The sequence below is a fragment of the Rissa tridactyla genome, chromosome 8, assembly GCF_028500815.1.
Source record: "Rissa tridactyla isolate bRisTri1 chromosome 8, bRisTri1.patW.cur.20221130, whole genome shotgun sequence".
Classification (NCBI taxonomy): Eukaryota; Metazoa; Chordata; class Aves; order Charadriiformes; family Laridae; genus Rissa; species Rissa tridactyla.
In genome coordinates, this window is record NC_071473.1 from 45,259,291 (window position 1) to 45,276,813 (window position 17,523).

The 17,523-nt window shown below is 40.8% G+C and overlaps 1 protein-coding gene across 1 annotated transcript in view; it reads right to left on the reverse strand.

Annotated features, from left to right (window-relative positions):
• PIK3R3 (phosphoinositide-3-kinase regulatory subunit 3) overlaps positions 1-17,523 on the reverse strand; it is a 77,801-nt gene that overhangs the window by 8,945 nt on the left and 51,333 nt on the right. The window contains 3 exon segments of the mRNA XM_054211865.1: positions 668-848; positions 2,292-2,390; positions 4,757-4,868. Coding sequence (XP_054067840.1) covers positions 668-848; positions 2,292-2,390; positions 4,757-4,868 — 392 coding nt within the window.

Here is a 17,523-nt window from a genome sequence, read left to right on the forward strand (position 1 = left end):
TTCCTCCATGCAACAAGTTCCACAGCTTACAGACAGTAGGAACTGGAACTATGAGACACAAAGAACTATGCCAAAATACAGAGCTTCCAAAAAAACACACTACAGTTTACGTCTAGGATTGCTATCGTCTATTGGAGAAAGGAGGAAGTGAATTATTTGGAATCTGAAGTTAAAGATATGAGTATTTTTTTTTCCCCAAAAAAAGCTCTACAGTTCTTTTTCCTTAATGCAGGACAATGCCTTGGGCGACTGAATAAAATTTTTAAAAATATTCTTGAAAAATTTAGATGGCAATACACAGAGTGAGCAGCTGCAGTGCTCATATGTGCTTCAAGGGCAACACTGTCTAGAACAGTGCCCTGCGAGTCCACAGGAAAAAAAAAAAAAAAAAAAAGGCTTCTCAGGCTCAAGTCTGCTGCATGTCAGGGTTTCACTTCTCTATTGGACTGCTCAGATGGAGACTGGAAACTTGATAAAATGAAGCAGGTTAAATGGCTAGATAATTTGGAAGCAAAGTGAGGTCAAATGTGAAAACTCACCTCTTTTTTTTTTTTAGTTTTAAAAAAAAAATAATCAGGCTTCACATAGAGAAAACAAAGTCATATACACATTTGCAATTTTTTTCTTGTCTGCACTAACATCTATTGGGGTCTGATGAGGATCTTACCTGCTGATACCGGGACACTGGATACATCAACTTCACATCAAGCTTGGGGTTATACTGAGCAAGAGACTCATTGCGGTAGTGGTTAATCAGTTCCACAACTGAATTAAATGTCAGTGGATCAGAAAAGCCATATTTTCCATCCCGATGATAGATCTTTATCAGTTTATTGTTGCCACCCTTCCTGTAAAGCAGTACAGGCATTTAGAAGTTTTACCATTTACCTTCTATCCCTCTTCAACACTAAGGCTGTTAATAAAGACACCAGTGAAACTCCTGGGCAAGTGGCTTTGCCACTGTACACCTCCATAGTGATTCTTTACATACTAGCAGATATTGGTAGTTTAAGAGTCAACACACAGAGAATTACCGGCAGATATTATTTGAACAGGAGCAAAACCCAAAGTAAATCTCTTCTTATGTGTTCATTCTGGAGCCCACTTATGCTATATAAGACCTAGCTTTGCCAGAAGTTTTGCAAGGGAAAAGGAGGATGCTGAAGGCTGAATAAGGGAGCCATATGAAAACCCAAACCCACAATTTCCTGCAATTTGGGGTCACTAATAGTATACAACTGTATACATTTACACAGTGATTAAAAAGTCTGTTGAGTTATGGATGCTAATACAGGCTACACGAACCTAAACAAAACCCTTTGAGGATTACAAGATGGTTGTAAGTTTAGGACATTACATTATCCAGATTTATACATTCTAGCGGTTTCCGCATACAGTGCTTATTGCTTCCTTTTTTTCCACCAACTGACTGTTTAGACAATATCCTGTCCTTCCTGCACTCTCCATTTTGGTTCCGAAAGACATCTGCATTCAGCAAAATTACCAAATCATGCCAAACTTTAGTGCACAAGCTGTGAACTTCAAGGCAGAAATCAAAGCAGAATTTAAACTATACCCTTGGGGTCAAACCTGCCATTAAGACAATGGAATTTCATGGCAAGATCAAATATCTACCATATCACAGAAACTCCCAAAGGTGTGCTACAGAGGCAGTGGCTTATCCACCTCGCCTGTTTGCCTCGAACAACCAATCTTGGGAGCCTGGCAGAGGCAAGCGGCTGGACAGGCTGGGCAAGGCACCAGCAGCTAGTCACATGAGGTCTGCTGCCTAACTGCAGTAGACAGGGCTGGGGCAGCTCTGGGAAGTCTGCCACTTGCAGACAATTTTAATGAAGAAAGGAACATGGCTCCAATTCAATATTTCCTAAACTTCAGATCAGAAAGCACAAGATACACTTTTTACAAAGACACCGTGTTCAATTCTCCAGAGCTGCACACTGACGAGATATTCAACACGCTCCCATTAATCAAAGCCCTAGTTTATAAATACCTTTTACCTTAGCAGTTCTGAAACTATGAAGCACTACGTCTCTCCTCCCCAAGTCCCATCTAATCTACACGGAGATCCTTAGAGCAGTGTTTAGTGAGGGACAGGATTCAATGCACAGAACAGAAACAACTATCAGACCTGGGTATTTATTTGCTCATTCTGTGATCTCCAGTACCTTTGGGAACATCTTTCAATTTAAGCCACATCAGCTTTACACAGCCACTGCTGTCACTGGTATAGCAAGTAGCAGCTCAGGGTTTTACAACTCCTCAATGCTTACCGTAATGTCAGAGTGTAGTCTCCCTGCATCTTGGTTGATGCATCACGCACCAGGAATGTTCCATCTGGCATGTCTCGTAATTTGTCATTTACTTCTTCCCTGAAGAATGCAAAGGAAGGCAAAATTAGAAGCATTAAGAACATGATCATCTTTGCCACAGGCATCAATACTGGAACCAGTAACACCAGCATGCATAAGGAGCATAATCTTCAAAATATAAGGCAATCTTCTTTCACACTCAGGCTGTCCAGTCTTTTAGGCCGTCTAAAGCAAGTCCGAACTTGTGCAGTTATACTAAAAAGTAGCAGCTGCAGTCAACTGCCACTTAGGAAGAAGTCTCTGTTTAAGCAACAGTAGTGTCTGTGTCTCAGAGTTCACAACCTTTCCCTGTAATCTGCTCAGGTTTTGAAGTCCACACTGGAAACAGGTGCCCTTTGAGAAGCCAGTCCTGACCTCTTAAGAAATGGTCTCTAGCATCATAGCTCAAAGGTGTCTAGAGTTTAGCACAGTTTTAGTCTCAAGAGACTCATTATTGGCTTAACTCTGATCTTATTTACAGCAGTTTTAAACCACCACAACCTCACCAGCTTCAGTGCAACTTTTCCTTATTTACAACTGAAGCAAACGGATACTCAGTCCAGAGCTTTAAGTTCAATCAAGAAATCTTTTAGTGAAAGTGAGTACCTGTAAGCATTAAGAAAATTATTTCATCTAAAGAGTTAAGTGTCTTGCCAGGTTTGACCATTTCACCCAGATTCCATATCTTGCTTTGTAACAGCTCCCATACAGGTTCTTAGAAACACTAAGCAGTTTTTAATACAATCATTTGGAAACTAAAGTTTATCAGGTAGCCTCAACATTAGCTAAGTGTGGTAGGAAGCCTACTTGAATCTTACAGAGAAAAAAATCCACAGCAGCTTTTTTGTTCCAATACTAAGGAACAAAAGTATTCTTACAAAATAGCCTTAGTTTTGATTTAGCTGCCAGAAAGCCATTCTGTTAGTAAAACTGACTCCTATTAAGTATCATATGCATATCCACTTACTCCTCTCAGAACATTTTACAGATTGGACCCAGTTAACTCCAGTGGCCACCTCCTTTTTTAAATGGATAGGTATGATCTAAGGGCTTGGGTTTATGCCTGTAAATTGCACCCTGGAGCTCATGACAAAATTTTCAGCACAAATTCTTGACTGAAGAACATGGCTCCTGCCCTGACAGCCCAATGCAGTCTGTACCTGCTGCCTGTCAAATTAGAGTCATAAACAATTCCATCTCTACATGTGTGTATAGATCACATTTTAACCTAATAAAGCCACTCCAATGTAATTTGTACTGCATTAGCTCATGCCATCACGTGCACTCTTAATTGAGGAACAAATCCACAGTCAATAAACTGATACCAATATCGAGCAGTTTTAAACAAACCCTGCCTAGTGAGTTTTGTGATTGTGTTTTGCCACTCTGCTTCGATTTAGAATTAACAGAAAAATATCACTGCCGAGGCCCTTCAAAAGCAAGATCTATGCGGGTTTGCTTTATAAAGATAAGGGTGGTACAATAAAGATATGAAAACTTTATTTCCCTTCTCAGAACTTCAGTGAACTACTGTGGCAAACACACTCTTCTTTCCTCTATCTGACAAAGTGTTTCAAAGTTTTATGTGCACAAGTTTGAGCAATTCCTGATCACGCTCCCAGCATGCTCATGTTTCCCCTTACAGTTCCAAATTCTAGACTCTTCAGAAGTGCCTTAAGAGGGAAAGATGACTGGACACTTCAGTTCTTTTATGCAATCAAGTATATAAAAACTGGCACTTAATTTTCTGAACCTAACCCAAGCCATCTATTTTCTCAAGCACATAGAAAAGGGTTTCCTTAAGAGGTAAAACTTAATTTATTTAGTATGTGTCTGTATCATTTGCTCAGCGTAGCTGGTGATGGTTAGCATTTGTAAGAGCTATTTTTATACCACCATGTAATAGAAATTAATACAGACGCAATTTTAACCAAACGTTAAAGAAACCAGAAATAAGAATGCAACTTCTTTTATTCTGAGCAAGGCTTGTACTGAAAGTTTGCTGAACAGCATGCATCCCAGCATTCTATGCTTACAAAACCTTTTTAGCTAGCATATTCAAAAGCACTTTTCTTTTGAACGAAATAATTTTCTCTTTTTTAAAGACTTTGTGTATCTGGAGAAATTCAGAAACCCAAAATAACTGTCACGAAAACCGGCAATATCTGCACCAGAACAATAACAGCTTAAGCACAGGTCCTGAATCCAGTCAAATACTTTCATTTAGGTGCTTTGCCAACTATAGTCCTGAAGCGTTTCCCTCCTGTAAAATGCTGCCTGAAATAGGTGTGTTCTTTTTCTCTTGAATTTTAACAGGCTTATTCTATTCTATTTTTAACAACATTATTAATATATTCTAATTAAGGTATTTTAGTAATATTGCTTACCTTGAGATGTCCCCCCAGTACCACTCTGCTTCCTGCAGAGAGAAACTGGAATTGTCCTTTATTCCATTTGTATTGACTGGAGTCATTGGTTTGGGGGGCTTTGGAGGAAGAGCTGAAAACGAAGAACAGATTAGAGAAAGGTAAACAAGAGAAAATAATCACTGAACTGTTAATGAAATATGATATGAAAGAACAAGAGAAAGTGTGCATCTTGAACTTGGATTTCAAGCTCTCTCAAAATAAATGGAATTTGTAACTTAAAGAATTAAGTCAACAGCTGCACTATGATTCCAGATTTCCTAGTACTCAAACCAGACATGTTCGTGAGGGAGGGGAAAGGGAAAGAGGATGAGGAAACAAGAGCTTTTGTTAAAAGGAAGACTGGCTGAGGCATGACTACAAGGGCAATCGCTGCCTAAACCTCCAAACAAGTCACAAAGGTATATTGTGTTTGAAAGCCACAACCTGGAGAGCACTGAGAACCACTATGGAAACACTCCAGTTGCTCAGGTGTCACCAGTCCTTATGCCAACCCTTATGCCAAGAGCAAACGGATGGACTCTTCTTCAGAGGGAAAAACACTGTTAGTGAGAGAAGTGGTGGCTGGGCAATGGTATATCCATCATAGACGCAAGACGCATACTAAATTCGTCATTTAGGTTCCTGTTAGGAACAAAAGCTATGACACACTGAATACTACAGGACATGATATGGTAGAGGAAGGGGATGAAGGAAGGTGAAAGGGGACATTAGGTCATTATTGGTGTGCCTGCACCACTTTATATAGCCGAAGCGTTCACCACAGTAAAGGGGATGCTTCAAGTCCCCAAATGACAAGCAGAACTGCACTCATAATGACAAAATGACAAGCAGAACGTAGGCCTCATGCACATCTGCCCAGAATTCACCTATTCTGAATTCAAGGCAAATGGGCTTTCACTTCTGTTTTCAAAATAAGTTACACAATGTAAGGGCATACAACGCACTGAAGCTCTTTATTTGATCAGTTTTTGCTCAAACGACTTTATCATGGTCTTGAATTTAAGTCCTGTATCAGGAGTAATTCAGCAGCCACAAGTCTGCTCATGTATTGGTAGAGACTTGCCTGTCAGCAGAACTGCATTGCACTTTTTTTTTTTTTTGGAGAAAGATGTCTTGAGTGCTCTCCCTTGCTTTGCAGAGGCTGAACGCTTCATCAAGAACACTACCACTGAAACTGAGCATTTTTCAGGCATTTCATGAGACAGAGTGTTTTACAGGGGCAGGTAACATTTGAATTCAGAGTAAGAAAGCAGCTACATGCATTGATTTGCTACTAGCACATTTTTAAGTGCGATCCAGAACATTTGTGCTCCCAGCCCTATGCCCTAGCCATCAGATTACACAAGCATCAGCAAGCAGACCTGACACACACTGACAACAGCCATCTTTCAGACGCACCCAATCCTGGTGTACAAGCAGAAATACAAATAAAGGGAGCAGAAAGAAGATTTGGATCTCTAGCTCCAGTGCAGAATGGTTTAACGCTGAGAGGTGTGCTACTTGGCACATCCAGCTGCTCACCTCCGAGCCACACCTCCCACATTAAAGAAGAGAAAACAGTGTTCCAACTGCAGTTCCAAATACCATTTCATGTTGAATATCCGACACAGTAACTTCACTGTTCTCAGACAAACCAGTAGAATCTTTAATCGAGCCAATCTAAACTAAATCTGAACCTTGACCCAGACGTTTGCACCCTGGGGTTGCTGACCAAACACCTGATTCAGATAGCAGCATTCATTCTGCGGGACTGAGCATTAAACCATAGCATACAGGTTCTATTTATGGGGTGAGCTGGGAACTTTCAGGTGCACACATATCTAGTGAGGCAATAACAGGTCTTGTTATAAAAGGAAGGTGAAAACCTTTGGATTCAGTGAAGTAGTTTCCTGGTTAGGAGGCTTCAGTTACTCCTAGCTCAACTACTACAGTTGTTTGCATAGCACCTAAGTATTTGTACAAAGCACCATTGAGAGTTAAGACACAGTTCTAACCCTACTTTGCTTCAAGCTCCCAGCCCTATCCTACTTCTGCAGGGTCACAGGAGCGTATATCCAGGCTACGTCTGTAGAATCAACGATAGTGACTGTGCCCTATGCTGTTACATCTCCACCATTCAAAGTTCCTGAATTAGAAAGTGTCTTCAGGTCTTCCCTCCTTCCCACCTCACATCTGGGCTGTGCTACCCTACACCCTCTAAGCCAGCGCCAGGACAGACACAGTGGTTCTGAGTCGCATCAGTGTCTGCACATGGCAGTAAATCTGAGTTCAGAAAACCCATAGATGTTCTGATCTATTCTAGATTCTTTTGTAGCTTCTGTGTCACCAACAAGTGCATCAAGATTCATCTAAAAAAACCCCACACACTAGTGTCGAGCATTCTTAGAAAACTATACCAGCATCAGCAGTTATTTCACTGGGTCTTGCAAATTAAGGCTTGGACATATCAGAAACTTCAAGGTATTTTACAGTGTAAAAGCCTGTTTTACACTGGTAACAGGGGCTTTCCAGAAGAGGCTTTCAAGTATTCTCTAGAGTACTTGAATACTTCTCTAGTCCTCCTTGAAAGATTAAGTCTTGCTCCTTTATATACTGTGGAATTATATAGCAGCTTTGTTAGGGCTCACTCCAAAGCACTGGGCACAGAGAAGCAAACTAACAAAGAGCAGAAAGGTACAGAACAGGAGTTTGCCATATGGACACAGAGCACTAGACATTACACCAAGTGTCCTTACTACAGGTGGGTTTTTTTCCATCTTTCCCTTAATAGGTAGGTATCAGTTCTCACTATCAGGGGGTTGTCTGCACAACTTCATTCTGCATGAGAAAATTGGGAGGAAATTCTTCCAGGGAGAAGAATAAGGCTTGGACCAGTTCCTGTAAAACCTGACTCATGGAAGTGAGTCCTTTTCACAATAGACTTTTGAAAATGCTTTTTAATAGCTTGCACATTTTAAAAATACAAAAGTATTTGTAAGGGTGGATCCTGCTTCCAGAGAGCTACGGATCTAATTCTTTACTTTCAATACTTTGAACTCTGAGTCATAATAGATTTTCCCCTGTCTTGGATACAGAACCAGGCCCTCGCCATTGCTTTACCCAGTAGACTAACATGGCCATCCATTTCAGTGTTTCTTGGCTGCCCTCTCAACCTGATACAGCTGTAGTTAGTGCAAATGCAGAACTGAGAACAGAGGTAGTTTAAATGCCACAGCCCAGAACCTGCGATGGCACAAGAGGAACATTTTCTAATAGCATGGCAAGTCTACTATAACAGAGCAGCATCCACCTTACTGCTGTTCTCATAACACTGGCCCAATGGGTTACATCCTAAAAATAGTTTTTACTAGCACCTAGACAGTACTAACCACCCTGCTAAGCTACAAAGAGCCTTAAAGAGTCAACAGATTTGGATTTAATTTCAAAAAAATTCCAGTTTTGTATTCCTTACTTGATGAACATTAGAAAGCTAAAATCCTATAGTAAAGTAAAATAAGGCTGGCTTGAAGTCAACGAAAATGCTTTCAAGAGCAGCAGTTTCTTTCCATGTCACTGGGTCCAGTTCTGATCTAGCCCCAGGCACAATCTTACTTTATCTCAAAACAAGCTGTGATTGGAGTGAACGATCCTGATGGTTTCTTGCCTCCTTTTTCCTGGTAGAGAAAGAACATTGATCTCAAGTGATTAACAGCACAATGGATCTATCTGTTCTAATAAAGAACTTGCTGTTAGCATCAGATACACAAGCATCCTTCCCGTACCACATCTCTAGGACAGCTATACAGCACAGATCTTTCCAAAACCCAAAAGGCAACAGCTCAGCTGGACCCTTCCAGTCCCACATAATCACATTCCCAAGACCAGACTCAGCCTGGCACGGAGCAATGAGAGCAGACTGTCTCTCTCTCATGCACTCGCAGGCATCACTGTTTTTTCTTTCTTTAGCAACTCTAGTCCCCTCTCCCTAGCTTCCTCAAGCAGCCTAGGTTGTGCTAAATCCCAATCCCAGATCAGTGTCACTTAGAAGGGGGGAAATAAAAATGAGCTGGCGATGGAGCGCAGGCGGCAGCAGCCAATGCTGGCCGGGCCCGGGATCGGATGTTGCTGACGTCAGGGCACGAAGGCTGCCGTGCCGGCTCCAGCAGGTAGCTTCAGCTGAGCCGCTCGGCAGAGCCACAGCGCAGGTCCTTCGAGAGAAAAGCCTATTGATTGGGCTCTGCCAACGTAATGTTTTTGATGCTTTCTTGAATGCGTAGAATTGCTTTTTAAAATGGCTACTCAAGATTTTACCAACTTGATTCCCTGAAATTCAAACCACCTCCAACACCAAGACAACCAAGAAAGCTGGCAAGTGTCTGAAGTTTAGCACCATTGTATTTTTCTTTTTAAATTAAAGTCTCTTGTAGAAAACAGTAGACGATATTACTCCTGAATTTAATTTCAGCAAAGCACACCATGACTTCCATGAGATATGCACTTTTCCTAGTCAAGTTTTGAATCAAAAACTTCACAAGTTTACATGATCCACCAAGCTCTATGTGTGAGGATTTTCAATGGCAGTAATTCAGGAGGTGTGAAAAAAGAAGAATGTCTCCAAGTGCTACATCCCACATGACATCCAGTCGAGCAGCCCATTTCTTCTCTGGCTGCAGTATTTGCATACAAGATAAACCTACCAGTTAATTAAACTCTAATTTGCAGTTTCAAGGCAGATGCCACTTAGTCTAAGAATGGCTCCATAACTTATTTTTTCCAGCGTTTTCCAAGAGCTGCAGGCCAGATACTTGAAAGTACAGCAGGTTTAAATGCAGTATTAATTCTATCTTACTGTTACAAATAACCACAACTACCAAGTACTCTGATAGTCAATTTTAAGTCACTCGGCACTTCCATGAACTTGTTTACTAGCCTTCTTTCTGATACTCTCAATCTACTCTCCCTCCACATTGTGACAAGCAGAAAACAGATCAGAGGATTTCTGAGATAGTTACCCAGCTTCAAAAAAGCTGCCGTACAGCAGATACCCTACAAACTGTAATATAAAGCTCTAGGAACTGTCATTACTATGGAAACGTGCAAGTAATCCACTGTTAGGCCAGCTAACATTTTAATGACATAGTCCTTAAGGACAGAAGGGTTTTCTCTTTGGAGATATAGATGAATGAAAATGTAGGCTAGCTTTTTTAAAAAAATAGAAACTAAATAGAAAACTAAAAAACCTTCCCAATTTTTAACTGCTCTCTGTAGTCTTACTCAATTTCTCAAACACTTTTCTCAATTTTTTTAACACTTTTAAGGCAAAACCTCAAAATCTTTCCCTCCTTCAATAGTCCTGTCCTCAACTTGTCCCTGCTGCATGAAATCCCCTCAAGACACCCGGTAAAAAAGGATATGCTGAACAAAAGTGCTTTTTGCACTCCATTTCCATGAAATTGCGTATGTGTGCAAGCCAGAGCAGTAAGGCACCATCCTTTTGCAGAGATTTTCCAGCTGACAAAGTGGAGGGTCATGCGCACCTGCTGACAGCAGTTCATTCCCCAACCCTGGCAGGTAAGTTATCTTGGCAGCTCCACATCTCAGCTCCTCAGTTCTCTTGCCAAGACCCCTTTCGCGAAGTACTGAGCACCGATGCCCTTCCTCAAAGGGCAGCTAACACGCACTGAGAACTCCTCAAGGGACAGAGAAGGAAGCTACTCGATCACATTATTGCTGGCCACAGAACCTCAGGCATGCTCACATTTTTGCTCTCCTCCCCCAAAGCAGGCGAGATGCCAAAGAGTAAGACATATTCAAAGAATTGAAGTCTTTCAATATCTCATTACAGAAAACAGCAGACAAGTTGGCAGAAAGCCAGGCAGGCTTCCAATGAAAACACTCCCATTATAGCTTTGCTTGTGTTTCTATGAACTTTCATAAAACCCAACACCTTTAAGAAATATTTCAGTTTTGATTAATTGGCTTTTTTGATAAAGATCTGTTTTGTTTGAAAACTCCCCATCTATTCAGTCCTCTCCCACACCTCCCAACCACTGTTTCACCTCCTACAGCCTGCCAGACTTCTGCTGCACTCTGTTCTTCACGGGCATCCATAGCTACTGCACAGGTTAAAAGATTATCTGCTCTGGGACACCTGCAGAATGGTGGACAACAGTGTGTGAAAAGGCTGGCTCAAATCCAGAATCCTTTTGGGCATTTCACAAGCACCCCTCACTACTTTGCAAGGCTTGTTATTGCATGAGCTGAAAAGGAAGACGCTCACTGTCAGATAAATGACACTGGGATCTTTGACTTCTGTATATAAAAATAACACAGCATCTCCTCTTCATTCCAGCCTTCGCATGAAGTTGCAAAGCCAAAACACCCCCAATTTATTTTCACTGCTCGGTGAAAAACAGTTTTACTTTCAGCACAGACCATAGTGTAACAGCTGCAAAGCTACAGCAGTGTCAGAGGTTCCACGATGAACAGGGGTGAGATGACTGTCCCAAAGTTAACATGAGGAGAAGAAAAAGGATAAGCCCTCTTATTATCTACTGAGCATAATTAGACACTGTGAATAAGCTTGATACATTGTAGAACTTTTGCCATGTTTCATCACTCACAAGATTATCACTAGCCAACATCACATGCTCAGCTCACTTCAGGAAGGAATAGCTTTATCTCCCAGCCAGTAGGCCCAGGCTTTTACCAACTCTTTGGATGAAAGTCCATGGCAGGCATTTTATTGTCATGAAAATCTGAAATATTCAGTAAGAACAATTGTACTTTATAGTATCCAATGTCAGGTCTAGAAGACTATACAATAAAAGTAAATATATAATGCAAGGAGATTCTCCTTTTTGCTTATTAACTAAAGCAGTTCCTCATCTGCCTTCACAGAAGAAATACCACAGCACGTATTCTAACCCTCCACAGGTAGAGTCTTCAAACAGCTGTTAAAAAAAACCACTTTAGTCAATATATGGAAATAGAGTTTTGGATAAGAGCAAGGAAAACACAAAATTTAGCATAAGCACAGAGCTACAGTCATCAAGAACGAAGAACTAGCTTTTCATTGTGGAAGAGAGAGGATGAAGTCAGGCCTGAGCAGTGACACACTAAGGCTAGGAGACCTACCAAAGCAAAAAAAAGAGAGGCCATTTTAAATAAAAACAGCCCAGGGCTGTTTTCCCCAGATATTTCAAAGACTAACCATCCATTCAGGCATCAGGTACAAACCTCGTAGGAGAACCAACTCACAGAAATAATCAGCGCTACTGAGAAGTTTGCTGCACAAAAGCCTACTTAATAATAATACAGCTGTAAATACATGTGACTTGCTGCTCTAAGCAGCATTTTATTCCAGCTTACCACTGGCTCACATCTTTTGGAGCAGTATGTAAAATTGTTCCTCATACAGTACGTATCCTTGCGCGATCTCAAACTATTTTCTAGTTACCAAAGGAGAAATATTTCAACACCACCTAAATTGCAAACAGAGAGCCATCTAAATCAAGATCAAAAGGTGCATTTCAAATGAACACTCCAGAAGAAATTTGAAGGTAAAAAAGTATGCAGAGGAAAACTGTTGTGTCACGCATCATCTTCTCTAAGAAACTTGAACTTAAAGGAAGTTTCACTGAGGCAGAAGTCCCAACCCCTGCAGTCCTACGCAGTGCCCTCATCAGAAGCTGAGATTCAGAGCAGGCGTGGAGCAGTCTAGCCAGGCTCAGACTGAACGGCCATTGCTCATGCTGAGATCTCAAGGTGTAACAAAAGAAATGGATTCAAACTTCTCACTCAAGTACACTGTGATCTTCAAAATATTTTAATGAAATCCATTTCACAGCAGCAGTTTGACTTCTTTCACTGTCCCAAAACTTATCAGTGAGACTGTACTGTACCCTCAAAATGGAAAGGATCTTAAACATTGACCTCATTGATTCAAGCTTCCTTGTATCCTTCGAGAGACTACTTTTGAAGATAGGCGATGAATCAGAGTAAAGATGCCACAACCAGCAAAGACTTCTAACTTGACACTTGGTAGCAGTTCCTCGGAGTGCCAACAATCTAGATTCTTATAATGTCCCCAAGATGACTATACAGGGCAGTGTGGCATGAGTACTGACAGACCAGGAAACTTAATTGCAATGTACAAATTTGGGTTGTAACAGACAACAGAATTTACATACACAATATTGCCAGTGAACTTCTCACCCATCTCACCTCTAAAACATTTTCTGGGGGCAGAGGTTGAACTGTAAGCCCTACCGCCCACACTCAAAGAAAAACACACCCAAACAGTGGGCTGTGTTCCCTCATTATGCCTTTTTTCTCTAGCTCCATCACAGCAGCTTTGGTTTTGGGTTTTTTTGAGGGAAGGGATGCAAGGAAGGAAATAAGGCCTCCAAATGCAAAGATGATCATGTGCAGCATCAGATTTTAGGGACTACACAAGCTGAAATTTAATATAAGGCTACAGAAAGCAAAAACCCTGAAAAACGGCTCCTGTGGATTTTTTTATCTCAGGAAAGTAACAGAGAGCAAGTTGTAGCTAATAGAAGGAAATAGGAAGTTTATATTTGGAAGCAGAAAACTGACCTGAAGTACAAGAGTCCCAAAGTGACACCAAACCAAAACTCAAGTTATCCTGTAGTGAAAGACAAACAAGATGAAGGGGACACAGACTGGTTTGTTTTTTTTTTTTATTTGTCCAAACTCACACGTTTTTGTGCTGAGAAACTTGGAAGTTTTTCAAGCCTTTCCTAAATAACCATGCACCAGCTTCAGGGATATCTGATTTTAGAATAAGTAACATTCCAATGAACTATCATTAAAATAACATTTTTCCAGTTCACAAAAACTGGTAGAGAGTCTGAGTGAATGCTGGAAGCAGTCATAGGTTGAAGCAGTTGAAGTGTTTCATCTCCTTTTTCAAAGAGCACTGGATGGAAGGTAGCCATCTCGAGTGTGCCGCTGGACTCAAAGCCAGAGAAGAACCTGGATCCTGTTCAGCCACAGGAAAGCTTCAGAGCGCATTGTGCTTCGGCATCAGGATTCACCAGGCAACTGGTCGGTGTCCAGCAGGGCAGCTGGAGTCCTTTTTGGAAAGGACGACAACAGGCATCACTTGCACTTTGCTTCTTTTGAACTGTATGAATTCTTATAAAACTCCCTATACACTTTTCTTCAGAAAAACTAGAAGAACTTAAGGTACTGGAATATATTAATTGAAACATTGCAAAAACTTTGTCTATTGAGTGGAAGGCACAGCAAAGGTGAAGGACAAAGAAAATATCTTCTAAAGAGGTAACATTCACTCACATTGTATGGGTACCCAGCACCAGCTCATATGCTGTAGTTTAGATTATGTGGAGAAGTGAATTCTTGCTTACTTAGCTATTGTGCAGATTTTTTTTAACCTGTCAGAATAAATGAGATAAAAAGCAGAAGAAAAAGAGAAAATCTGACTCATTTCCATAGGGGCATTTAGTACATGAGCAGAGACTCTTCTTTAAGCATTACTCAGCAACCTACTTTATGAAAACGAGTTTCCAAAAATCCAACTAGAACACACCTATTGCTTTAATGGGGTCAAAGTTTTACAGCAACCTGTTTCAACACAGTTAACAGTCTTTTTGACAATAAGAAAGCCTAAGCTTTAAAACATACAGGGAATGCTGATAAAAGTATTCTTTATGCTGCTGTTTCCAGTGTTCTCTAGTTCTCTGCCCAAAAAGTGACTCACTAAACAACCAACATGAGCGCCCAACTGCTTTTAGTACTGGGCGCAGATGTGTATGACCAGCTATGCCTCTCTGTTCTCCCAAGCTGTAGAGCAAAGATAAGCCCGAATAGCTTCTTTCTGGAATAAGATACCACACAGGCAATGGCAAAGAGAGAAGTCAACTCTGCTGCTTAGGAAAACAATATTCCCCAAAGGAAACTCCAAGAAGAGGCTTCTCCTTTTAAACAGGTGAAGTTGAAGGAAGCAACACAGTGATTAACTCCTGTCAGGTACAGGCATCACGCAATACACGAAACTGTTCAGAAATAACAATTGCAGAAATAACATTTGCTGCAGATTTTGCCTTCAAACACGTGGTAAAGGGCTTGGTTTCTTCTCAGAACTCCCATGGTTTGCATAAACCTACAGCTTTACAAAACACAGAGCTGAACAACTCCCTTCAGCAAGCTTTCCCTCCCCAACTATTTCTACATCATCTGAAAGCCTACTGATAAACAAAAATGTCAGCCTTTTAAAGCAGGCTCTCCCATCTCAAGCAAAACATCATTTCACTTCATATTAATGATGGTATTTTTTGTGTTCATGTATTTAATTGAAAGCTGATGAGTGATATTCTTTAACAGTTAGAGCCATCAAAATGAAAACTCAATGCAAGGAATGCAAAAGCAAGCCTGAAAATGCAATCAGAAATAAAAAATGGTTACAGCAATCATTGAATGAAAAGGCCAGTCGAGAAATCGTGGTGAAACAGAAACAGAACCCGAGCATTTCATATCACTGTCCTCACAGGAGCTGAGACTCCAATTCAAACAATTTTCCAGGATATGCAGAACACAAGTGACTGAGCCTTATTTATTCCCTGCTCTATCCCAAAACGGTCTGCACAAACTTCCCTTCTGTAATAAGGAAACTCTCAACCCCCAACATCCGCTTTTTTTGACTGTCAGCAAGACTTAAATTTGCAATGAAGACAGTTGCTGCTACAGTGCTGCTCTCTTTATTACATGCACTAGTAAAACTACTTTTTTTTTTTTTTTTTTTTTTTTTAAGATGTGTGAGAGCAGAACTTTTCTTTGATAAGCTTCTGGAGTCAGCTCAGATAAGCTGAAGGACAATACTGACGATGCTATTAAAATTTGCATCTGTTCTCCCACTGGAAAACTAGTCAGGCATAGACATGCAGTGTTCACCTACATCTGGCTACTGCATACCACAAACCCCATTTGAGAAGCCACATTCAGTTTCCACTATAACATTGATAATGATACAGCACAACTGGTATCCGAGTAAACACTGACCTTGAGACCAGAACCCTATGTTTTCCAAATTACAATTATAGTATCACTCCCCAAAAACAAGGGTTGTCAAATTATATACGAGGAGAAAATAGAAACTATAATGAATAAATACGCTTTTCCCCTTGAATACTTGTCTCACTCATACAATGGCAGTGCTGCTTTTACAAAGTAGACTAAGCAGCCTATAGATTATCGCTGTCCCCCCCCCTTCATTATTAAAAGATTTTGTAACAACAGCGTTGTTACAGCCAGTCTCAGCACACGAGGCAAGAAGAGTAATATTCTTGAAAAAGTTGGTTGGATCAAGTTATAAGTGTGGCTGATCATATCTGGGTCTAACAAGCTCCAAAAAGGTAGCTTTCATATAGCTTTAGGACAGACACTTACTCTATTACCTGCTCATAAGCAGACAAAGCCCATTCTGCATTAGTAAGGCTACTTTATACTTGTGGTTTTCTTCGTAACCCACACAAATGAAACTAACCTCTAATTTGTAGTTGAGCCAAATATCTTTGCTGACATCTGTGTCTGAAATCCCAACGGAACATTCTTACTGATTTTCATCCAACTGTGACAAAATGTATTCAGTGATTACACATTTTATCATCAACACAACTGATAATATATCCCAGATCTACAGAGGGAAAGACATTGCTTAGTCCTACTTACTAGAAGCAAGGTAATACATAGGTAGTTATGCTTTAGGTACTCTGGTAACTTTTGCAGTCAATTAAACATCCTCTGTTCAAAAACATAATTTACAGCAGTAACAACTTTTTGCAGACCTGAACAGATGTCGTTAAATAAAAACTAAATTCAATCCAGTAACCTATTTCCTTTTCTTTTCAGACAGCAAGAACAAACATGCGACTGAACTCCTAACAGCCAGTTTCCTAATGCCAGAACCAGCACATGATGCTGCTATGGCCATAATACTCTAAATTAATCCTGATTAAAAAGTTTAGAAGCCACTATGTTAGCTATATGCAACTGATGGTTCCAGTTTTGTCTTTAGACACTGAAAGTTATTTAGTTGCACCTATCTATTTGCCACACATAGATCCAACCTCACCCCAGTGATACATTTTATTATGCCAAAAGTCATGCAAGCAGAAGGAAAAAGCATTAGGTAACAGCAGTCACCCTGCTGGGTGTCACCACTACTGCTCCTGTATTAGTTGTACTGCTGTAAGGCATGCCTTGCAAGGCTGGCAGAACTGAATCCCTAGTTCCACTGTTCTATTTAGGAAAACCGTCCCACTCCTATGTTTAGGATGGATTAAAAGCTAGCAGAAAGCTAGCAATCTCTTGTTGCCTGACCCTGCCTCTGATGGAGGTGGGAAAAAACCTCCTGCGTTGAGAGAGGCATCAACTTCATTATTATTTTTGAACTTTGGAGCAAGCCTTCTAGCAGAGAGGCTTCATGACCCGCTCTGAGCATCCATTTACACCTACAACCCTGGACAGAAAACACGAGCACGCTGATAAGCTGGTGCAGGTGCACTGAGGCCTGACAGAAGCTATGGCTGCGCTGCAGGCTGCCTGCCATCACAGGATTTTATTTTCTGCATTATTATTGGGCAACGCTAAGGTGGGTATTAAGACAGCCTGCCAAGATAAATTAAAGGTCTACTGGCCCTTAACAAGGAACAGTATCCCCACCCTTGACTTAGAGGTTACGGGTGACACTGCACATTATG